This window comes from Mastigoproctus giganteus, chromosome 5, assembly GCF_048544385.1.
Source record: "Mastigoproctus giganteus isolate SK-2022 chromosome 5, ASM4854438v1, whole genome shotgun sequence".
Taxonomy (NCBI): Eukaryota; Metazoa; Arthropoda; class Arachnida; order Uropygi; family Thelyphonidae; genus Mastigoproctus; species Mastigoproctus giganteus.
Window position 1 is genome coordinate 175,808,859 of NC_143579.1, and position 26,072 is coordinate 175,834,930.

A 26,072-nucleotide genomic window follows, 5' to 3' on the forward strand; every position below is an offset into this window, starting at 1 on the left:
CATCACTTCTTTCTTGTTAAACTTTATTAGCGTGTAGCCATATTGCATTCAGTTTCCCGAAAAATTAGCGATTGCGTTCTAGTTTTGCATATTGCTATATTGCTTAATATAGCAGTGTATCACATACAGGGTATATAATAGTGGCTGCTAACAGTAAATGTGTTGATTTTAACTGTTAATATTAAAGACCTCCCAACGTCACTTCACTCCTTCAACCCATGAATCAGAGTATAATCGAGCATTCAAGAGCGTTCATGCTTGCATATTTCTTACATGCGTATTTCGCATGTAAGAAATATGTCATTGCACATGCATTGGCCATCATAGAGGAATCGATTAATGAACTCAGATAACCCACCCTTAATGCCGAATCGGGGAAATATGAAGAAGTCTTAAACGATTTCAGAGATTTTCCTGTAGTGGATGATGAGATCAGCCGAATGTCATTAAAAACACCTGCCAAACGTTTTTAATAACATTCGTTTATATTCTTGCAAATATTAACGAATTAATGCCAGTCACTTCCAGTCTGACCGATAAGCAATGGAAATCAATCCCAGAAAGAAAACTTCAGCCTTATAAGGATCATGACCGATTCGCCGAAGCCCTATCCAGCAACAAAATTTTGTTGCTGGCCAATATTTCCTTCCTTCTTCAAAGTGGTCGAGAAGGCGACTCAAGAAGAGCTTCACCCATCATACAGGGGCTTTAAAACTCTCTCTCTCTCTTTCTTTTCAAGATTCGGATATGAGCCAGATGATGGTAGATTTAGAGGAGGAAGAAAATCTAGGGGGACTCCTACTTTCCAATGGGCTTGTTCCCACTGGAGCACTAAATTTATTATGCATTTTGCTCCTCCCCCGCAAAGGTCGAAATATAAATCCAAATACACAAAATTTTGTAGGAATAAATAGCCTCAAAATCAAAGGCCTCAAGACGAATTTTGACATTGAAATCGGAAACGAAGTCAATTTTATTTAGTTTACCAATAAACTAATTAAAATACTTCATGTGGAAAAGCGTCTTTATTAAATCTTTCTCACTTACCACTCATTTATTTTACAGTTGCTTCTTTTTATCATGAAAGTTATTTTTTATGAACTTTTCCCCACATTTTCTGTTTGTTTAAATAACAGTTAGAAGGAAGCAACCTGAAGCGTTACAGAGATGAATAACCAAACTTATGCGTTCCGCATTGACTAGAAACGAAACTTTATCTAATAGAAGTTGTCACTGGGTACATTTTTTTTTCTTGTCTGTCTGGCTTGGTATCGTAGGTAGTTACATTGACCATCTGTCATCGTTTTCATATGCATAACTTGTTAATTACACATACACACATAAAACTATGGGAGCTTCATCGTTTTACTCCGAATCGACACACACACACACACTGAATAATGGTGCAATTATCCAGTATATCAACCGGTTAATTAGACCGAAAGGCTGTAGTAGTGGCAGCAATAGCAAAATGTAGCAGTGTTAGTAATGCCACATTTGAAATTAAAATCAGAAAACGCACCTTTTTAAAATTAACCCTAAAACGTTCTGGTTGTTAAATTTTCCAAAAATGCTTTCGAAAATATTCAAAAGTTTTATGTATGCTCCAATTTGAGTACTGGAGCATATGTAAAACTTTTACATGTGTCTTTCTACAAGCATAAACTGCATTGTAGAATGATATCTCTAAAGTAAACGCAATATCTGTTATCTCCATACACACACAACAAACTTTTAAGTTCTTACTGTGGTGAGAATATTGCTGTCTGGTTGGTCACTTTCAAGCAGTGTCCCATCCAGGATTTTCTAAAGAGGGCGATAAAGCAGTGTTTTAGGGAATCATTAAGCTTTAATCATCGTGTAACAGAAAAAAAATTACGTTATTTTAATCATAAGGGGAGTTATAGCTCCCTTAATCCTTTACCTGTTACCGCCACTGACTGTTTCCATGTACCCAATTCGTCAGCATGGTGTTTGAAGGAGACACATTTTCCGTCAAGGTTCCGGTGGGGGATCATCACCTCTCCAAACATCTAGGACTGGTGGGAAGGACATTACGTGGAGTACTACTAAGAAAGATTCAATAAAGACACTTTTACACGTATTTTAACTAAATAAAAATTTAGTTAAAATACTTCCCAATAACTAAATAAAAATTGGCTACTTTTCTGATATTCTTTAACGGCCTCTCAGGAAAAAGGCTACTTGAAGCATTGTGATAACTTCCTTTTCGGAATGCTTAAGGAATTAACTATAATTTATTAATTAATAATCAAATAATAAAATTAATAATAATTAATTTTATTATTAATTAATTTGCATTTCAATTAAATTCTGAAGAAATTAATTATGGAAAGAGGACAAAATTTCCACTTGTTGGAATTATGTCTCAATTTTCAAGGAATAAGTCTCGGTTCTTTTCTCCTGGACTAGCAATGTGATTTTAGCTCTGTAAGTGCAGAGACTATTAAAAAGAACTGAGGCTATAATTCCTTGAATATTGACAATATCGAGCAACTGCCTAGAGTGTGGCTTGAGAATAAAAATTCCTGATAAGGGATTTTTCAAAAAATTCTTTCAAAAAAAAAAAAAAAAGAAATGTTTTGCAGTTGGGGTCAACAGGCAATGTACGATATGCAAAGGCAAGTTGTCACATGGTATGATGACAAGTTCCATGGTATCAGATAAATACTCGACGCTTTCCTGGGACTTCTTAAGATGATCCGGTCAGAGGGAAGACAAGTGATCTTGCCGACTTTCGGAGAGATGTTATTGTTGGAGCACGTTTAACAGGAGCCACAATAGATAAAAAAAAAAAAAAAAAATGAAATAAATCATTGGTGTGTTTGAAAGGAACGGTCTCAAAAGTAAACGATGAAAGACGAATGGAAAATGCAGCTCTAAAAGGAAGAAATGTCGGTACTCCAAGAACGAGACCACAAATTCAAAACGAATTGTCCGTTAGAATAGGAAGGCCAGTGTGTAGAAAATGATTGAAAAATGCGGTTTAGGCAGAGAACGACCTATTTCCAACCGATTTATATGATGGGAGTTGAAGAATCTGGGATTTGACTGTCAAAAAGTACCAATGGTCTGGTGAAGATGTGGTGTGAACCTCATGACGCCATGCATCCAAGACTGGCTTGTGTCCATGACTCAAGCGGCTAGAATTGGTACCATGGTATGGGTTATGTTTTGTTGATGCGGACTTGGTCCGTTCACATGGTTAAGTCGTATTACTTCTAATGAATATTTTTATGTCGTGTTGGACCAACACAGCATAAAACACGACTTCATTTTTAGTCGGATTGCGACGAATTGTTTCAAGTCCAATATGTGAATGTTAGACTTGAAAGAAAGACTTTTCGGAATAAGGAATTGGAGGAAAGGGCCTTAATGACTACTGTATATTAATATATTTCAATTCTGTTTTAATATACCGTATTTCCATTCTTATTTTTAGTATTTTATTTACACCCGCACATATATATATATATATATATATATATATATATATATATATATATTCCATTTTCAAACGTGGCTGAATGTTTGAGCTCTTCTTTGGATTTCTGGTGGTATATGCGGCCCATCTACCCTCAAGACATTTTTTATTATCCCCTTCCCCCATCCAGTGCCACTGTTTATTAAAGTCTTGGCTCCATTTTTTAATCGAGACTCTTACTAAATTAGTTTCTTCATTGAATTTTTATTTTCGTAACCATCCCAGTACAGATTTCTAGGTACGCCACAAATTAAAGAAATGAAATGAATTTCTGTGTTAAAGTGCGAGAAAGAAAATTACAAGTTCAAGAGCCTATCGGCCACTTACACCGGAAATCAGTAGGTCAGCAAAAATATCCCATTGGTCGGGCAAGGGTAGTGGGTGGGTAAAATCTGCATATTCACCAGGGTGCAAACTTCTGATGTTCATTATGTTCACCGGATGTTATTCGCACGTGCGGCATAGATGCGGGTACGAGGGAAAGGTATTAGGGCTGCAGGAAATTGTTAGAGGCTAGTAAGGAATTCGATAAGTTTAAAGGAAGTGGCAGTAGTTACCATCGTAATAGAAGGTCCGTTTGTGGCGGAAGTTAAGCGGCAGGCTGAAACAGACCAAATCATTGATGTCTGTATAAATCAGCTTTAAACCCAATTTGAACTGCAAATCCATTAACATTGAGCAACAGTAACCTAAATAAAAATAATGACAGTGCACTTTTCTTAAATATACTGTATTAAAAATGTTAATTAAATATACTTATGTTTTCTGATGTGAATAGCGTCTTTGAATCTTTTCTACGTTTGAATCTTCTTCAGTTAACAATACAGATGTTTCCAAGGGAAGGTTTTAAACAGATTAAAGAAAGAAAGATCACCAGATTAACTCTTTAAAACCTGTTTAGTTTTTAAAAAGGTAAAATCCAGTAGTCTTTCTTTCTTTCTCGGGAGAAGAAATGTAATTAAGCAAAGTAATTTTACAGGAAGTGTTATGTAGTTGCCTGCTAGTGATGAAGATGCACAATAGAGGTCAACGCCATTTCAAGGAAAAAATAATAAAAGAGTTTTCCTAACTAATAATTTTCTCCTTATATTCCGGGACGGCCACACACAGGGTCAGTGGAGTTTACAAGACAGAGAGAATTCACTGAATTTAGTAGTCACGAGAGCTAGAACCGCTGGAAACTCAAACACGTGTACTACTGTAGCTTCTCTTTTGACCATTCGGCTACAGCAGTTAGAAAGATATCACGTATGTCTAGGATCAAAATAATGGTGGAGGAAGAAAACACTCACTGCTCATTATCACTACATGTAAAAGGACTTATTCTACTAGATGAGCTTTTATATAACTTTGTAAAGCAAATGCTAAATGACTCTATTCGAACCTCCAAAATATGTCATCCATCGTTAAACCGGAGGACTTTAAATATGAAGCAGACTTTTTCTTGCTCCAATCTAATGATTGTTTCAATCTTGCAAGGGTGATAAAATTAAGCTCATTCCTAAGTCTTGTAAACATAAAATATAATAACAATAAAATAATTCATATGATTTGTGAATCGAATAAAGACATGTTGAAGTCACCACCTAGGAAGTAATGATTTGAAACTGCAACTGCAGTGATAAACCAATTGAAAAATTCCACAACAAGTTCCTATAAATAGAGGATGGCGAAGGAGTAAGCTGCTGTTATAAATCGCCGTTATGAGCAACATGGAAGTTAGTTTGTTTTGAATTTCCCCTTTATAATGTGCCTCAGATTGAGACGAGCGGAGTCCTAATATGATGCCATCTCCACGCAAAGCACATAAAATTAAACCGAATAAAAATTCGATGATTAAATGTGCAATGGTCTGTCAATTCATAGTTTTAAATATGCCGTAAGCTTTAATGTCTTGACTCTAATTGCAATTCATAAAAGTTAATACAGAGTAAGGTCTCAGACTGTGACTGACCTCTCTGATCCATAGGAATGTTCCCAACTCGTAGTTATAGCTTTTCCTTTTTACGAGTATGATGGCAGTCGGCAACGCATGAGAGGGCATGGGCAGTATCGGTTTTCGGATCGGACAAGTAAGAATTCGGTACTTGAACTAAATAATACCATGTGAATTAACAAGGACGATAAATTTTTTTTTTAGCCTAAACACGGTCTCCCCTAACGGCACATCTTGTATGAGACGCACCTCCGATTGTACCAATTATATTCAGGGAGGCAACAAAGGAGGTAAGCAAATCCTTATCTATAATAAGAGAGCATCTTTGGATTCGGGGGAGGTCCCTATGGACCGGAGATTCCGAATGTATATCCAATTCACAAAGGGGATCAAGTAATTGCAGACCTGTTGACCTGTTCCACGGAAAATAATGGAGTCACTGGTTAAAGAAGTAATGCAGAACCATCTGGACTGCAGGAACGCAATTATACTGCAGCCACAGCGTGGATTTGTTAAGAGGCAGTCTTGTCCGACCAATCTGATTGGATACTGTGATGCAGTAACAAAGGAACTGTAAGAAAAAAATAATTTTGTTATCATATACTTGGATTTCAGAAAAGCTTTTGATATTGTTGCATATAAAGACTGCTGTACAGATTGAATCAGTGTGGCATTAAAGTGAAGTTACTGCTGTGGATAAAGGGATGGTTGAGTAGGAGAAGAACAGAGTGGTTATTAATGACTGCGCTTCATGGACTAATGGTACTAGTGAGGACCCCAGGATTCAGTGCTAGGTCCGCTGTTGTTTTCAGTATTTATTAATGATATTGATGGCATTTTCAGGCTTAATGTCTAAGTTTCCAGATGATACAAATTTGGCAGGGTGGTTAACGACAGTAAAGGTAAGTTACAACAATCAAGGTAAGTTACTGCAAGATGATCTAGAAAAATTAGGCAGATGGGGTGAGAAATGGCAGTTCAAGTTTAACATTGAAAAATGCAAGGTACTGCACATGGGTTGCAGTAATCCCAGATTAATGTACCAATTGTGTGGTCACTCATGTTAATAGAAAACGAAAAAAGATCTGGGAGTAATTGTGTAGTCAGATGTGAAGTTCTCTGAGCGCACAGACAAGTTGCAGGGGTAGCTTATGGGGCTTTCTGTATATCAGTCAATGATATACATTATACAGGAACTTTTCTAGCAGGGGTAAGGAGTTGACTGTCCATTGTACAAAGTGGTTATGACGCATTTTGAGCGCTGCATACAGGTTTGGAGGCCTCATTTTAAGATGGATGTTGATCTGTTGAAGGGGTGCAGAGAAGGGTAGCAAGATTACTGAAAGGAATAAAAGGGTAGTCTTACCAAGAAAGGCCTCAGTTCTGCAAACTACAGCGTCTAGAGACTAGGCACCTGTGAGGTGAGTTGATTTGAGGTGTTTAATGCTTTGAATAGATTGAGCAAACTCAATGCTGATGGCATTCTTACTCAGACTACACAAGAGTGAGCATAAATTCAGCTTGAGGAAGGATGGTTGCAGAACAGACGTGCGAACGAAACCCCAACTTTATACTAATTCTCACTTATACGGGAGTACCAGGAACCTAATCTTCGCGTAATTTGATACCCTGCTGTAATTGCAATTTATATATGCCTGTAGATTAAATTATTAACCAGAAGCCTGTAGCTTTTATATAAACGCTTCAGACTTTTGGATAATAATTAAATCATAATAAAATAAAATACCTGACGCTGTTTGGCCTTATTGAAATTATATGGAGGCAGGAAGATTAATTTAGTCTCTGTGTATATTTTGCGGTCAGATGGACTTAAATTTCTTCATTAATGTAATGGTCTTGATTCTCGCAGTAGAATAAACTTTAACTTTCCCAGAGTTGTCCTGATATTGCAATACGTTCAAAAACATTTGTTTCAAATTAGAGATATTGTAGATTAACTTTTGGAGATGTAATGTTATCGCAAAAAAAGGTTAATCTTCCAAATAGCTATTCTGTTAACATTTAAATAAATGAAAAATTAAAATTGACCTTTAGACGATGTAACCTAGATGGTAGATGACTCTCATTAACCGCTTTGTTTACTGGAGGTTTGAAATATTAAAAAACATGTTTAGTCTGCTCCGACATATTCTACCTCTTTTTGATCTCCTCTGGCTTAAAATTTCTTTATCCCATCTCATCTATCACGGGGTATGGATTACGTATGGATTACGTATTTTTTTTAGGTATGATGGCCATCTTGGCGAAATCCAATATTCCTTACATTTCGAAGCTAGAGCTTTAACGGGCTAGAACTCGGTGGGCTACCTAGCACGGGCCGACTGCTAGGTAACCACCCTTGATGAATCCTCATCGAAGGGGATCTGCTGACGCTGGTCAACTGACAGGCGTGGGATCATCTGGCCGTTCGGCCCTCTGCTGGGGATAGCATTCCGCTTTGCCTACCTTTGCTTCCTTCTCTTTTTCTTACCTTTCCTATCTAACTCGCTCCGTTCCTCTAATTTGGCCTCTCTCCTCTCTTGCTTTGCAAGTGGGGAGAGAGCCCGTCAGGCGTTCCTTTTACCTTCCTGGCCCGGCTCCTCGTGCCGGTGGACGGATGCTGAAAGGCTCCTTCCATGGTGATCGAGTCTCCCAGTAACTAAGAGCCCAGTCAAACAACACAAACAACACACTACTCACACATAACTCATACTGACTGGCTTTGCAATGTGCATACACCACAGAGTACTCAACGCGGATTTGAGTACTCTGTGGACTGAGTACCCACTGAGTTCATTTGGAATGAACCCGTTGGCAGCACTTAATGGCATCCGAATCAGCTAGCATATAATTTCGCTGCCTCTCTGTCGTGCCAGCTAGTGACTAGAGTGCGAGTATTATGTATGCGAGAGGCACTGTCGAGGCCACGTTATATCAAAGAGCTTTGTATATTCTTGCTGTAAGTATGCCATATCCAAAAATTCCATTAATCACAACAGGTCCCCATTCAACTTTTACCTCATCTACACAATGCATCATAAATAGTCGAAGTAATACAACGAAATTATAAGGTGCTTGTAGCAGTTTGGGGGATTTTTAGAAGCATCAGCGACTAAGGCCATAATGCTCCGTATATACTGTCTGTAAATTGCATGTGTTCTGTGATCGATTTTCTATTTTCTGGAGGAAAAACCAGAGTTTCTGGGTCGGTCTTAGGCGAGGGTAGCAAAAACCATGCTACCCTCGCTTGAGACCGACTAACTTAGCCACGTTGTGAAAAGGGCCCATGAAAATTCCTTACGTCATCGAAGGGACTCGAACTCAGGTCTTTTCCACCTGGTGTGGGGAGGGTGGCGATCCTACCAACTGTGTTACTCGCACACGGGTTTATACATGCTCACTCTGACATTCCTTGTCAAAGGCTGCCTAATCTGGAATCTCTTCTTTTTGATCTCCTCTGGCTTAAAATTTCTTTATCCCAGTCTGTCACATCTATTTGTTTCCCTCTATCGTTCTAACTCTACAAATCACTTAGAACTTTTTGAATTCCTTCCTTTCTTTGGAATTCGACTTACTCCGATCCTAAGAGTGAAGTAATTTTCCTAACAACGATTTTACTGTGAGTAATTTTCTTTGGTGAGTATAGCTAACTTCAGTTTTCTAATTACACAGATCTAGCTAGTCGAGATGCTGAGACACGACGTACATAACGTGTTAGTTTTGGCATTACAAAAATGCGAAATGGGATAATCTGTCTGAATTCTATTTCTGATTTCCTTGGTTGGATTACTATTTATAGTTTCTTCTGATCCTAATGTTTGCTCATATCGTGTCAATGAAATTATTCTTGTAGGGATGAAATCCTTTATTCCATATTCTACCTCAAAACCTCGTCCTTTATCTAAACATTGTTTTTCCATTAAATGCGCTATGGCTGTTTAAGACAAGAATGTTACATATCGCAATTGGTTTGCATTCAAATCTCTGGCTTGATTTTATGCCTATACTAAAGCTTTCAAAAAATGTAAAAGAGTTGTTAATCAATCCAAACTTGATTTTGGAAGTAAATGGTAGTCGACCATTCTGGTATCTTCCCAAAGCTATTGGCTGCAACTTTTGTCAATCTATACTCCCACTCCTGTTACAAACAGATCGTTCTGGTTCGTCATCAGCTAAAGATATTAGTAACATACTAGCATCGTACTTTTTTTCTAACTCTTGTATTTATGATCTTGGTAAACCCTCCTCTTGTCATACCCATAACACTCCACTCAACGCGTCCCATGCAAAACATGGGACGCATTGAGTGGAGGATATTAGAATTCTGAATAATCCTAATGCCAAGAAAGCTCCAGTTCCTAATGACATTTCTCCACTTATTTTTGAAAACCGTGCTCCTGAGTTTGCTCTTGTTCTGTGTCGCCTTTTTACTCTTTTTGTGCCACTGTTGGTGCGCTATAGAATGAATGATAGCCACTGTTATCCAGGGATGTCGTTTGTAGAAGGCTTCATGAGAGGGATGTTTATGCACGATGAACAGCTGTTTGTCTTCCTATTGATCGCTGTACACAAAAGGGATAATTTCAATTAGTGTGGACGACATTTCGTTTGAACCCAGTAGCAACGAGCCATGGTACTCTTCACTGGCGAGTGGAGGTACAGTCGGTCGGATTGCTGACGCGCTTTCGTCTGGAAGGTACAGGGAATCATATTCTTTCTCGCTAACGTCGCAGAAAGAAATGTTTGGAGGGTGGTGGTTTAATGGTGTATGCTGGAATCACAGTCATTGGCTGTACCGATCCTCATGTGTTCCCGTGAAGTACTCTTGCAACTTGAGATGATAACCGTGATCCGCAATTTCAACCTTTTGCAGGGTTAATTAGTCCAATAAGGATAAAAGTTTTCCTTTAATGGAAAACTTTTATCCTTATTAAAACAATCCAGATCCCCAAACCTAAATCCAGTAGCATGCCTGGGATGCTATAAGCAAGTGAGCTGCTAGTCGCCAGGGCCATCTTAACGCTAATGCTAAACCGGCCATGGCCGGGGGACTCATTTTCAGTGTAAATATTTTCTAAAGTACTGCAGTGCTAAAAATTTCTAATAATAAATAATAGTTTTTTGTATATATTAAAGGGGCCCCAAATTTCAATATTTCCGGGCGCTTGTTTCATCCTTAATCCAGCCCTGCCAGTCGCAGCCTACTTCTAGACCGGGATTTCGAGAGAAAACTCAGGCGGTTCAGTTTCTCCGAGCTCTGCATCGTGTATGGCAGGGGTCGGCAACCTGCGGCTCGCGAGCCTCCGCATGTGGCTCTTTGAGCATGTAACTGCGGCTCTTTAACTTTTAGCCCACATGAAGCAAAGTTTGAAATGGAGTTAGAGGACTTAAAAATCAAGGGCATGTGGAGTGCAAGACTAAAATTCCTTAAAATCGAAATTCAGGATTTGGAGAGGCAAAAGGCTGCACTTGCAAATCTACATAAATGGATGCCGATAGATGAGTTGAAAAAGCAAGACCAAATTGTGTTCGATGCGTGGTGTAGCTTATCGGACACGTATATAAATTTGAAAATATTTGAAGGTGACTTCTCTCAGTTTTTGGTTCGACGAATTTCTGCGGGTAAATATTTTCGAACATGAACTATATTAAAAATAAATCAAGAAACAATGCGAGTCTCTCACCATGCTTAAAGATGAAAATTACGGCATATTTCCCTAACGTTGAGGGACTCGCTCAGCAGCAAAAGTCACATTAATTAGAAATATTATTAATAAATAATATTTCAGAATATATATATTTTTTAATAAAACACCTTCCCACTCTATTCCATTTCTTAAAAAAACTATCCCCCCCCCCCAGCTTGAGCTGAAGTGCGTCTCTTTGGATTCTCTCTCTTTTTTTTTTTTAATTAGATCAAAAATGGCTCTTCACTCAAAAAGGTTGCCGACCCCTGGTGTATGGGTACCCGGGCCACTGCTATGAGTTATAGCAGAGGTTCCCAAACTTTCTCGGTTCACGGCGCCCTTAGTGTCCCAGTAATTTTTTCACGGCACCTCTAGGCCAAAAGAAAAACCTAACACAGTGGTTTTCGACCTTTTAATATATACCTATATAATAATTTTATTCTTTATATAGAGGTACTAAATAAAGATCAATTATAGATAACGACAAAATTAAAAAGATACGGTACAATGGATATCGTACACCTTTTTATAATGAAATAAATATACAAATTAAAAAAAAAATAAATAAATAATAATAACTTTAAGTAACTTAAACCCAAATTACATGGCACCCCCAAGAATGTTGTTGCGGCACCCCGGTTGAAAACCACTGAGTTATAGTAAAGAGGAATTGGCGGGGAATATAAGCCTGGTGAAGCTGTTGGCTCTCTCTGGGTCGGGGTCGGTGGGGGGAGAACATGCTACCTATTGTTGTACTTGCTCTCGGAAATCTCGTTGACCTTCAGTTAATTCTCACAAGAATGAGAATTTATACTTTTAGCACAAACAGTCATCTATTTCTCATCATGATGGATAAATATCAAACCGTATCGAAACCTGCGGAGGTCACGCGCCTTATTAAAATGGATTATGGACTCACCATTTTAGTCGCTCATGAACGTCATTGCATAAATGTAATTTCAGATCGAAATTCGTTTGGTTTTTGTTCTTAACTTGAATATTAGTGTAGTTCTGAATTCAGATTAAACGTCTATATTTCGATCCTCTTTCTAAGTCATGCTTTTTTTAAGAGACGGCAGGTATGTGAATCATGATAACTCGTCGTAAGCTCTAGTGCTGTTTTAGATTTCTCCAAAATTTTGTTTGTTTATTTGCAGCGTGAAGGATTGGGCAAAGAATGTCGATCCTGGTATGGTCCGACAACAACTCTCCAAGGCTCTTCAGGTGTGGAGCGATGCTTCAAAACTTACGTTTAGAGAAAATCGCAGCCCAAAGGCTGATATTGTGATATCTTTCTTGACTGGATACCATGGCGATGGCTATCCATTTGACGGTCAGGGATCGGTACTGGCTCACGCCTTCTTCCCCGGAGAAGATATTGGTGGTGATGCCCATTTCGATGCAGAAGAAATCTGGTTTCCTGGAGAACCTCCACCCGGAACTGACGGTAAGAACTTTCCTGTGTATTATTGTTCTTTTCTCAATTTTTTAAAATGCGGTTTTGAATTTCAGGCAGTCATCAATGCTCTCCGAAATTTTAACACTAATGGATTCAAAAATAAATAAAATAAAAAATTGTTTTTGAAGATAAGCTTAAGAAATAAGTCTGAGTTTTTGGTCTGCGGACGGTAGTTCCTTTCCAAGATGATTATTATATATCTCGGGTTTCATATTGATACCCTCGAACTATTTACTTGTAAACATGGAAGTTTTCGCGGCTGTTGATGTCAATACTGTTCACACTATCTCCGTTTTTACATGATAGTATATAGGTTATATAGTTAACTTTCCTATTTTCTCTCTCTCTTCAAATGAATGCCCTCCAAGTATCAGTGAATGGCATGCAAATGCATTTATTATATCCAAGTGATATTACCTCTTCTTTGTACAGTAGTTAGTATTGATAAAGAAGCAAGATTATGTTACATCGATAAAAAAAAAAAATAATAAATAAAAAGCCGGGAAAATAACAACAAAAAAAAAAAACTGACAGTGACTAATTTCACCTTCCATCACTACATTTACCAGTTTCTTTCAAGTATTTGTGCAATCCCTCCCTCCTTCCCTGAATTTTGATAAAATTCCAACCTCCACAAGAGTGGGTGGGAGTTTATTCCAACAATCAACCACTCTTTCGCTAAAAGAAAAATTCCTGACTTCTGTTTTACAGAAGATTATCTCATCTCCTCTCAGGTGGTTAGGCTCTTTATTTTGGCTCTCTTGTGTGTCACTTGAAGTGTCACGTGATTCTGAGTTTGGAAACCACGCAAAAAAAAAAAAAAAAAACACCTGGTTTCTAAACAGTGTACTTACCAACAGATCTGTCAGGGCTCGAAATGGACCGGACTGGACCATGCCATTGTTCGTTCAGTCCACTGCTAATTATTCCATATCATACAGACTGGCACAGAAAATTAAACGCAGTGATTGGAAAATAAAATACACTCACTGCAATACTTAACTGGTTTGGAAATATAAGCTGTGTACCAGGAGTGCTAGGTTCGCTCTAGCACCCAAAAGGTAAGGTGCCGAACGATTTGGTATGATATGGTGTAATTATTAAGGAGCAGAGTAGACGCCCATTCAAGAAGGCACAAATATATATTTTTGAATGGACCTCTATTTTTATCCTTAACAAAGGAAGATATCATGCAGTAGTATCTTTGAGTCCTAGTGCTGATTAGCTTTGGGCTGTACCTTTTGTTACAGCTATGTTGTAACCACTTCAAACGTTTCGGGGGGGAGGGGTTCTTTTGTGTGTAGATGCCTGGGTGTTTTGCATACCCCCTTTCTGCACGACTCTGCTGAACACATCGAATATTTCGCACAGCGAAAAGAAATGAGCGAAACATCTGACTTGTGAAATAATATATATACAGTATATATTATTTACAGAATATGTATATCCTGTATTAAATTTGTAGACGTATATACGCGTTCAAATTAAATTAAATAACAAAAAAATTATGGAACATGAGTTATCATATTGTTCATCGGCTATTATAAGACTATCCAAGGAATGAGATTATTTTATTAAGTTTGTGAATTAGTATCCTAAAAGCCCATCCAGGAAAAGGGTAAAGTATTCCTTCTCAGTCCGTGCTCAATCGGATACTGTTCGGCAAAACTGTAGCCGAGTGGTCGGGCTCGGGTGCATAAGTACACGTGCCTTGAGTGACCGGGGTTCAAGCCCGTGACTATTGAATACGGTGTTGTTTGTTGTATTCTCTCTCTGTCTTGTAAACTCCTCTGACCGTGTGGTCGTCCCGGAGTATAAACAGAAAATTTATTTTATTTAAATGTGGTAAGAGGGCGTGCTGAGTGGTTGTCTTTTCATGCTTCGCGAAATATCGAGCGTAACTTCGGTTAATCGAGGTAGAATTGTCTTGATAATATAATATCATTCTGGTTGTTATATATCGTTTTCAGGTGAAATGTTGACGGTAGAGTGTATGTTTATTCCTGAGAAATTGCTATTTTAAGAAAGTATAGTTGCCAGACTGGTACAACATGACCACAGTGTGATAACGATTGTCGAGTTGAGATTGCTGTTTTCCTGCCAATTGTTTCGTATTCTGCTGGTATTTGAATTAAAAATAAATTCAATTCCATACAGAGGGTGATGTTATTGGCAATTAGTCAAGTATGTAGGACGGTTTCGACAATGTTCTTCAGGTGAAAGCTGGAGTGTTACCCCTGGATTTGAATGTGATATATAGAGGGATTGTGTATCACTTAAAGAAGAGTAGGGAAGTTAGCTTTATGGGAATAACTTCTAATACATCTGTTAACTTACGCCTATAGAAGCCGTCACTAAATATTTTTTTGCCAGATGTTCACTATATGTCATTAAAAAAAAAAATTAGCTTGGTTTTTCCCAGCTTCTTTCGTATTGACAGATCATGGATCATTAAATGCGAAACTGTTTCAGTTGGGTATTGCAACTTGTATATTGAAAAGATGTCTGTTGTTTCAAACAGTTTTAATAAGTAATGTAAGCGAATTATACCTTTTTGTCTCAGATAGAAATAAATTTAATGCTTTTCAACATATTTGCCTGCCTTAATGTCTTCAGGAAAAGAAGACAATTGCTGAGAGCCACTCAATAATGTCTCTTAATTTTTTTTTTTTTAGTTTTTTTTCTCTCACCGATAGTTTGGGGTTTTTTTCATTAATTTTTTAACATATAGTTTGGGAGTTTTATTTATTTTTATTTATTTATTAATAATTGTTTTTTTAATTATTTTTATTTATTTTATTATTTATTATTATTATTATTTTTATTTTTTTTTTTTTTGCTGGTACTCAGGATTGCTGGCATCCACTGGTATGGTACACCCACCGGTGGATGCGGAATCTTGTGCTTCAGCACAGACTACTGGAACAGGCCCGGCTCCACGTGCCGCCGAACGATTACCAGGAATCGTCTGCTCCCTGGTGGAAAAGTGGCCTGACATAAACAACACATACTACAGTGCACACACTAATACATTCACAAACATATATTGATATTGTGTCAGGCCCGTTTTACAGAGGTTCTGTATTCCTTCACAGAGACTTAGGTGGAGATAGGCATACACCTAGGGGCCCCACCGTAGACATAGGGAACACATATATATATCTCCAAGGAATCAGTGCCAAACTACCATACCTCTAGTCCAGCCTCCGCGGAAAGGGAGAAAGAGCCGGCGTGGGAAGCTTAGTTTGTCAAAGAGTAAGGAATGATTGTGAGAGAGAATATTGCTGAAGGGGGGGATAGAATTTTTAGTTTGGCTTAAGTTTATTAGGAAAAATACAAGACATGCAAGAGCTGGTCGTTCTACTACCCTTTGGGTTCTATAAAACAGTGAAAGCTGTTCAGAAGAATTCGTCGAAATTCACTTTGAAAGCAGAAGATAGTGACCAGAGAAACTGGGCTCAGTCACAAGCATGTTTTAGCTGATAAAAATTATTGCCGGGAGAGTCTCAGCACCCAACGTTTGGGACACCGTGTGCTGGCGGATTCCCCAACCAGGTCTCCGCTCCATTCCCAAGCTTCTTGCTCTTCCTTCTAGACTACATTTGAAAGATCGGTTCCTCCCTTATCAGAAGCTCCGTCTGGTTCAATCCCTGGATGCTGACTTATTTACAATCATAGATGATAAAAAGTATAGACGGATTATCCTAGATCTGCACGTGGTCTCCAGAACTACCAACTGATCTCAGATCGTTATGGCGGGACAAGAGATTCTCAGAAAACTGGACTCGAGGAAAATCTTTTGTTATCACAATTTGTTATTTTTGTTATTTTGCATTAGTTTTCCTTTCAAATCAATGTTATCTGCTATGAGTACTTTTTTTTTTTATATAATTTGCCTATAATTAATCTTTACAATTCCTTTATTATCTCTGCCGCTTGTTAACCCCTGGCATGGTGCCGTGAAGAGTATTATATGGTCGTGGTACCTGCGTGTACCGGTGAACTGTACAATAAAGATCTTATTTAAATCAGATGAAAGAAAGAAGAATATTTGCAGAAACGGGTAGTACGCCGACTGACTTCGGTTCCCAACCTTTTTTGACTCGCGAACCCCTTTCAACGTAATATTTTTATCCCGAACCCCTTTCAACATATTTATATTGCGAACCACTAAATTTTGTCTGACACATGACTGACCGGTGCGCTACATATCGGCACGTTCGTACCCAACTCCCCCACTAACATCCTGTCGCGCATACTCGCTATATAAGGGCGTTATAAATTTTGAACAGAACCGCATAAATTAATATTAAACTATTTTTAGTTTATAAAAATATACCTATGTAAATCTAAGCAGACGCCATTACAAAAATGTTAGTACGAACCCCCAGTTGGGAACCGCTGTGTTAGGGAAATTCAGATGTTCCGAGAAAAATAATGCAGCTAAAGTTCTTGTCAGATACGCGGACAATGCGTACTTCAGTATCCCTCTTTCGGATTGAGAACATTGGAAACAAAATGGTTGAATCTATACTCGCAGTTCTCGGAAAGCTTCTCGATTCACTCACAAGAAGAAAGAAGTCATCGCAGCTATCACAGTCATGGTTTGGTGGAAGTTTTCTATGACACTCTTATAAGCTGCTCTTTTATAAAAAGTGTTAAGTGCGAAATAATCCCAGCAAAGCAGTGTAGAAAAGTGATTAAAGCTCCTAAATGAGGTCAAGTTCAATTAATGTATTGAGTAATGGCAGCCAAACACCATTTCTGAATTCGTCCAGGCCTAAGATTGGCCCTGCCCTAATTGTAATCCGATTAGATTACAGACAGGCAGAATATATATAGTTTGTAGAAGACACTTCCAATATTGTGTCTAAAGCGGTCCCTGAGAAAAGGAACGGTCGGCTTCCTTGGATAAAATGAGTGCTGCCATTGATAACTAGCTCATTTGAAAGTGCATTGATAACTAGCTCATTTGAAAGATGTCGAAGAATACTATTTGCAGACTGTTCTAAGATTGCTCTTGTAGTACCAGGAAGTAAGATTGTTAAATCGTCCTCATAAGCAATAATTTTTGCATATTGAAAAGATTAAGATATCCAGTCCTGAAGGACTAGGTTCCAAAATAGTGGTCCCAGAATGGAGCCTTGCGCGCATCCCCGATACACTTGCTTGCAAACCTGAGAGAATTTTGACTTGACCAGAACAACCCATTCATTAAAGTAATTTTTATTAAAAGATACAAATGGAGAGGACATTTTGCCTGATGCAGACGTTCGAAGGTGCACCCCCACCAAAGGGAATCAAAAGCCCCCTCGAAGTTCACGAAGATGGCCACAGAGTGTATTTGCTGTCCGCATTTTCTACGTGAAAAACAAAATTCACCAGTGCATCTTCGCAGGAGCTTCCATGACAGAAAGCATATTGATGGGGAGAGATCATGTTCCTTTCTTTTAGGATTTGATTTAACTGAATAGCTATTAATCTTTCTAAATTTTTTTCTGATATTAGGAAGCAGAGAAATTGGTCTATAAGATCTGGGATGAAGTGGAGGTTTCCCAGGCTTTTTGATCAATTATTAATCCCTCAGTTAAACAAGAGTTGGAAAGCTGAAGTAATACAAGCGGTTTCAGTTGCAAAAATCTTAGAACAAAGACTTTTTCCAAAAGATCCAGGTCTGGGCACTTTCTGGGATTGATGTTTTTAGCCACTGAGGTCAGCTCGTCAAAGGGAAATGGTTCTGCCATGTCAGAAGATTCATAATTCTCATTTTCTCTCCGAATCTTTTTACGATCCACAGAATCTTGCGATAAGTCGTCCTTCAGAAATAAACTGTCAAGGAAAACCTTGATCATTTGAGTCCAATTTAGTTTCCACCGTCCCAATACTCACCGAACCAAAAAATCTCAGGTGTGATTACTTTATCTCTTGAGATCTTATACAAAAGACCCCATGTGTTAGCATTACCAGAGTTTGTAACGAACCCAATCCATGTTTCCCTTTTATGCTGTGCTATAGCCTTTGTATAACTTCACTTGAGTCTGATATATTCGGCATAAAAGCCATCTACATCAGCCTCTGGCCAGTGTCTTCGACGTTGATATCGCATGCGTGCAGCATGAACCTGGTTTCTGAGAACAGAAAGCTCTTGGGACCACCAAGAGCAAGTTCTTGTAGATATCTTATTTTTCCTGGTTGATTTGAAGGATGCCATGAGTAATTATTGCTCAAATTTTTGAGCTAATTTACTGGCAGAAAATATGGTTGGCCTCAGATGAATCAGGAAAAGCTGTATTTATTGCTGTGTCAAAAGCACTCCAATCTATATTTCTGGTTGAGAATCTAATTAACTCTGGCTGAATATAAGTAGGTGTGGTTGCAGATCTTCGCATTATCAAAAAAGAGATGGCCCTGTGATCACTGTACACCAGTCTGCTTGAACCGTCCAGTCTGAAACGTCTGCAGAGAATGGAGAGTTAACTAAGGTGATGTCAATATTTGTCTCCCAGCATGGCTTGCAAAGGTAGTTAAAGGCTATGGTCTATTCATGATTTTTAGATTGTGATTGATTATAATTTCTTCAAGGAGTCTGTTCCGCTAATCTGAGGTAGAACTAAACCAGAAATCTAATTTAGCATTAATATCCTGAGCTATTAGAACGTTGTTAGGACCCACAAGATTTAGTACATGTTCAATGTATTCTACTGAAAGATTGAAATCCTGGGTAGGAGGACAATAAAATGAGATTACATACAGTTCAAACTCATTTTGAATAACCAAGATACAAGTTTCATATTTAGAGCAAAGGCCATTTATCACAGTCGCATCCAAATCTCCATTAAAAATTATGATTGTTGAGAGAGATTCATATTTCACTGGCTGAACTATTCTTGATGAGAGAGGAAAGCCCCAAATTTTAGAGGTCTGAGTCAACTGAGTAGTTTTGAAGTAGGGCTCCTTAATAAGTACAATATCTACAAGATTTTTTCGCCGGAGATTCTTATTTCATCGGCCATGGCTCTGTAATGATGCCGGTTAATTTGCATAAAATGAAGACCTGAAGCAGTGAGGGGAGAAGAAATCCCAACAGCAGTTGCTTGAGACTCATTTACTATATTTAAATTATGTACATAATCTGAACCAGAGCTATTCACGAAGGAGATTAGGCAAGCGAAGGCAGATTATGAGAAATCTTTGGCAAAGGATGTAAAGAAAAAACAGTAAAGATTCTTTACTTATATAAACTATAAAAGGAAAGGGATGATTCAGATTGGTCCACTTGATATCAATGGTTTTACTGTAGATGATCATTCTCAGATAGCTGCCAAACTAAATGAGTATTTTGCATCTACATTCACACATGAGGAGAGGGCCAGATGTTTATCAAACTCTTAACAGGGAGTTAAATTATTTTGTAATAACTGAGAGCAAAGTGGAGGAGAAATTGTTGAAATTAAACATAAGAAAGGCACCTGGGGCGGATGGAATCTATCCTGTTGTATTGAAGGAAGCAGCGAAGGAAGTTACCAAACCCTTAGCCATAATTATGAGAGCATTCTTATATTCAGGGGAGGTCCCTATGGACTGCAGATGTGCAAGTGTGTCCCCAATTCACAAAGTGGGTTAAAAGGGTGACACAAATAATTATAAACCTGTTGTTTAACTTCTGTTCCGGGTAAATAATGGAGTCACTGGTTAAAGAAGTGATGCAGGATCACCTAGTCAAGACTGCGGTAATAGTTTAGACACAGCATGGGTTTGTTAAGGGGAAGTCTTGTCTGACCAATTTGATTGGATACTACGATGTGGTCACAAAGGAACTGGATGCAGAAAATAATTTTGATATCATATACTTGGATTTCAGGAAAGCTTTTGATTCTGTTGCACATGGAAGACTGCTTTAGAAATTGGAGACGTATGGCATTAAGGGCAAGTTGCTGCAATGGATAAAAGGATGGTTGAGTGGGAGATGGCAGAGAGTGGTAATAAATGGAGACTACTCTACGTGGACTAATGTTATTAGTGGAGCCCCTCCCAGGGTTCTGAGCTGGGCCAATTTTTGTATTGTGTATTTATCTGTGATATCGATGAAGGTATATCAGGCTTAATGTCCAAATTTCCAGATGATACAAAAGTTGGCAGTGTTGTTAATGATAGTAAAGACAGTATGCTACTGCAACAGGATCAGAAAAGTTAGGCAGATGGGCTGAGAAGTGGCAACTAAAATTTAATATTGACAAATGCAAAGTACTGCATATGGGTAGCAGTAACCCAAGAGAAACATACTAATTGCGTGGTACTACACTCAGGGAGGTGGAGAATGAAAAAGACCTGGAGGTAATTGTGCAGTCAAATACGAAGTTCTCTGAGTAGAGCAGGTCATGGAATTTTGTCAATGATATATAGGAATTTTTCTAGCAGAGACAAGGAGGTGATTATCCTCTTGTATAAGGTAATGGTCAGGCAACACCTAGAGTACTGTGTACTCTAGGTGTGGCCTGGTGGTCTCAGTTTTGAAGGATGTAGAGTAGTTAGAACGAGTACAGAGAAGGGCAACAAGATTGGTGAGAGGAACAAAGGGGTGTTCTTACCAAGAGAGGCTTAAGGTCTGCAAGTTGCAGCGTTTGGAGACTTGGCACCTGCGAGGTGATCTGATTGAGGTGTATAAGGCCTTGAATGTGGTAAGGAGACTGAATGCTGATGGGATACTTCCGCTTGCTCAGATTGAGAACTTGAGGGGGTATAGGTTCAAATTGAGGAAAGACAGTAGTAGAATAAATGTGCGGAAGTTTGCCTTTAGGCAGCAGGTAGTTGATTTCCGGAACAGACTTCCATCTGTTGTTGTGGAATTTGATGGTTGAAATAAATTTAAGTGTGAACTAGACAAACGTTTGGAGTGACCGGATGGATAAAATTGGATTTTTTTCCCCTTTGGCTGATGCTATATAAGCTTGCTTTCTTGCATCATCTGCCTCAACTAATCTAATGCTAATATTTATTCCCACATACAAATATAAAAATTTGCCTGGAGGTAAAGAAAGCAATGCTGCATCCACTTTTCCACTTTTCTTGGCGCAGTATAACCGTAGTCGTTTTTGCGCCAATAAAATCAAAATCAAGCTGCATCCACTGGTATGTTCGACGCAGTCCAAGGTTTCGGTATTGCAAATTAATATCCAACTTTTACAGGAGCAGTTAAAATAGCGTTAGCACAAAGAAGGAACAATAGTGCCGACGATTTTTGGACAAATTACTGCTGTGGATAAGGGGATGATTAGTAGTTGGTAAAAAACCAAAAATGAATATTATAATTGGCCGCCGCTTTAATGGACTAATGTGATGAGCAGTGTCCAGGTTTCTGGGTTAAACGGGCTCTATTCCTCCATGATCAAAATAATGAATAACTTTTTTTTTAAAACTGAAATGTGATGATTAATGATTCACCAAAACACTGCTTTTGCCTTCTCCTTTCCATTTAGAAAATCCTGGGACCACTCCTGGACAGTGTACCCTAGGGGTTGGTGTTGAGCCATTGAAGACAGTAAACTGCCTTTAATATTTATTAATGATATTAATGTAGGTATTTCAAGTTTGCAGATCATACAAAGATGGGCATTATCGGGGTGCATCACTTCAAGAAGGGCTAGATAAACGAAGCGGATGGTCGAAAAGTGGCAACTGAGATTTAACACTGATAAATACAAGATAATGTAATTCCAAAATAATATGCTATTTGAGTGCTGCTAAACTTAGGTGGCTGATATAGAAAATAAATTGGGGATAATTGTGCAGTCCAACATGAAATTCTCTGGGCAGTGCAAACAGACTGTTGGAACAGCCTGTGGGGTTCTGTCAGTGCGAAGTGACAGAATCCCGTCGGCAGTAATATGAAGGGACAGAGATATGATTATCCCATTGTATTAAATAATGGTTCGGCCTAACCTGGAATACTGCAAACAGGTTTGGAAACCTTATCAGGAAGGACATAGATCTACTGGAAAGGTGCAGAGAAGAGCAACAAGAGTAGTAATGGGAGGGGTATGAACGAAACGGTGCATGCGCAGAAAGACAACAGTCGTGTATGACAAATTAGGCCCCGATTACCCTTTGACCCCAGAAGTGAGTCTTGGTAAAAAAATTTATTTCTAGCCGAGTGTTATTTTAGTTATTTTTTCTCCATAGACGGCGTTAGTGGTATTTTCAGAATTTAATTTTTATTTTTTATCTGGTCTCGAAGTGGGGTCTGGTGGCATTTCCTCTTGGTTGCTGGGTTCCTTGTTAGTGTGAGGTTAGATGTGGTCTTTTAATGTATCGCTGGTGATATCAAAAGCAGGACTTTGAATATTTTTGAAAGTTAATTATCTGGCAATGCATTGTAGGTTTTTCAGAGCATTTGGGATTTGTGATGTACTGCCCAGCGGCCCCTATGGGGCCGCGAAGCAGACGCGATGTTTGTGCGGTATGAAAAACCTTAAACTTAATTTCTCTTTTGGTAGTGGCATGATGTCTGTTGACCTTATGCGATGTGTAAAGCTGACACTGCCAGTTTCTTCGGGATGAAAAACCGTAATGGGAGGGGTATGAACGGAACGGAACGGAACGAAACGAAATTCTAAATTTAACACTATCAAATTTAGAATTTGATAGTATTAAATTTAGTGAATTTTACTTGACAAAGTTCCTATCTGTTTGTTGTTAGCAATACCTGAAAATATAAATTGTGTGTGTGTATCCCTTTTTTCAAGTATGATTTCACTGTATCCGCAACTCTGTATTTTTTTTTTTTTTTTGTGCATGTGTTTATCGCTTAGAAAGTTTTCAAGTGTGTTTTCTGAAACTCTACTTAAACTTTCCGAAAGTATTAAGACGGCAGATATTATTGTCAACAGTTAATTTTTAGTTTATTTTTTCTTTCCATAGTACGGTACTTACTCTTAGTAACCACAGGTGCTGATAAAATTTTGAAAAGCAAAGTTAAAAAAAACTAGATGGGTTTTTTTTTTCTTCTTAGTGATCGCTCATTAAAAAAACTGAAATAAAAAACTTATCAGGTTAGTTTCCAATATCTGAAAATTAGGTTGCTAAGTTTTATTCAAACTCTTTAAAAACATTTAAGCTGGTTAACATCTTTTAGTAGTTAATTTTAAAGTTCATATCCTTAAAAACGAAATGCAGCTACTCATCAAATTAACAAAAGCATAATTTATTGTTGGTAACCAGCAAACAAAAGTTTTTTTCCAAATTATTAAACAGAATGTAAAATCCATGTTAATATAGTTACTCGCCGTTTTCTGAGAACACTTTACAAGCTAGCAATAAGCATACAAAAGTTATTTTCCAAGCTAGCACACAGAATGAAATGCCATGTCACTATAGTTTTTCTGAGAAGAGCACACATTTTCTGTTCTTTTTTCACAGTTGAAAGGAAACGACTCATGTTTTTGTCTGTATGCCTAACTTAGTATTGATAGCAAAGTTATCAGTAAACATACAAAACTAGTTCACTTTTTGAAGGAAAAACGACATATTCGAGCTTGTATACGGTCTCCAGAAAGCAACACACAAAGATTATTTTCATGTTAACAATGCGAATTCAAATCATCACAAGGGATACTGCAGTTAGCAGAGCAGAGCAGAACACATTTATTTGTTCTTTTCAATTTGTGAAGGGCAAACGACCTATATTTATATTTGACCTTGTGTACAACTCCAGAAAGCAACACACAAAGATTATTTTTGTGTTAGCAGAATGCAAGAGCACCATCAACAAGCCTGAACACGACAGTAACAGTTAAATTCAACGCTTGCTCAGAATAGTGACTCATTTCCTGAGGAAATCCTGACCTCACAGAGGGGATATTTTTGGGAAGTTTCCATCACGTCAAAGATTTTTGATTCGAATTTTAAAATGGTAATTCTTTCCATTTGTCGTGAAGATCTTTTAATCTTTTTTGCTTTTAACTTGAGCCATTGGCTTTTTAGGAAAGACGTATATGTAGGTTTTAGATTCCCCAAATTATCACGGATTCAAAGTCATAAAGACGACACTCAAAGAGTTGTATGAATCGCCCCCCCCCCCCTTTTTTTTTTCATTCAAACTGAGTTGAAGCTCGCAAACGTGCATTTAACAAATCACCAAACAAGCCCGAAGCCTACCGGGCTTGCCAGGTGAGTAAAGTGCCTGCTTGGCAACTCAAAAGTCGCGGGTTCGAATCCCGCCTTGGGCTTGGATCAGAGTAAAAAAAAAAAAAAACTGCAAAAACTTTGGGAGGTGCATTATGGCCACAGAAGCCGATGCGCCAACAACTAACAAAAAAAAAAAAAAAAAACCAAACAAGCCCAAATGCGCATGTCCCTGCTAAACTCAACATAACATACCGTGATTCGTTTTATCCCGGAACGGTTCGAGTCAGACGTAACCAAACTGACATTGCTTTTACAGTTAGTTCACCCTCCTTAGCAGTGATTAGAAGTTCGCTGTAATAGGTAGAATCGGTGATCTCAATACGGTGCATTTAAATAAAATAAATTTTCTGTTTATACTCCGGGACGACCAAACGGTCAGAGGAGTTCACAACATAGACAGATACAAGAAACAGCACCATTTCAAATTACCAAAGCTGAAGAATAAACACAGCTAGAAACAAAGAGGTAAAGAGAGTGATTTGAAAACAAATGTGCAGAAACATATACACATACAATGACTCTATCGTTTTAAACTCTAACAGTAGATTGAAACAGTTGATGTTATTGATCAATCATATTGCTAGAAATGTGTTCAAACTGGTTAATCAGCTTGCGAGTTCACACAACGAATTTGAAATGACTGATGTCATTTGACTACTGAGTTCATTTGAAGTGTGTATTCAAACTAAACATGCACATTTCATATACAGAGGCCCCGGATGCCAAGCGTTTTCCGTGGCCAAGCGATTCTCTGAGCTCTATAAAGCGATTTAAAGCGTTCTCCTTTAAAGGAATCACTCTTCTTTTAAGTTCCACGTTAGTTTCACTTAAGTTCTTAAAAAAAGCACTGTAGACTTCATCTTACAAGTTGTAAGTTAAGTCAGGAAAGAAAAGACAACTTTCCTTTTAATTTTATTAGAGTTACTAACCCAACTAACCTAACAACCGCTTGGCCACTCGTGGCATTACTCCTGCCTCCCCGTGGCGGGGCCGGTAACCTGAGTGGGAAAGCCAATCCTCAGGGCGAAAAGGAGTATAAAATGGATAAAGAAACCTTTCCCTCACTTGATCAGTTGAGATCACCTACTGATCAAGACCAACCCGATCATGACACTTATCAAAATAAAAGACAAAAAACAGATCTATGTCAGCAAGATCACCCAGCCTTTCTCCTCATTCATTCTGTATCAGATACCCCTGTTAGCAAATTATCCCCATTTCTAATCCAGAAATGCTTGGAAAATGCTGCAGGATCACCGAAGATGGTAAAGCGATTACAGTCTGGAGATCTGCTGGTAGAGA

General features: G+C 38.2%; 1 protein-coding gene across 1 annotated transcript in view; it reads left to right on the plus strand.

Moving 5' to 3' along the window:
- The window catches only part of LOC150085866 (matrix metalloproteinase-2-like), a 426,755-nt gene that overhangs the window by 249,789 nt on the left and 150,894 nt on the right, over positions 1-26,072 (plus strand). The window contains exon 3 of the mRNA XM_090373545.1: positions 12,286-12,575. Within this exon, the coding sequence (XP_090229671.1) occupies positions 12,286-12,575 (290 nt within the window). The remainder of the gene's footprint in view (positions 1-12,285; positions 12,576-26,072) is intronic.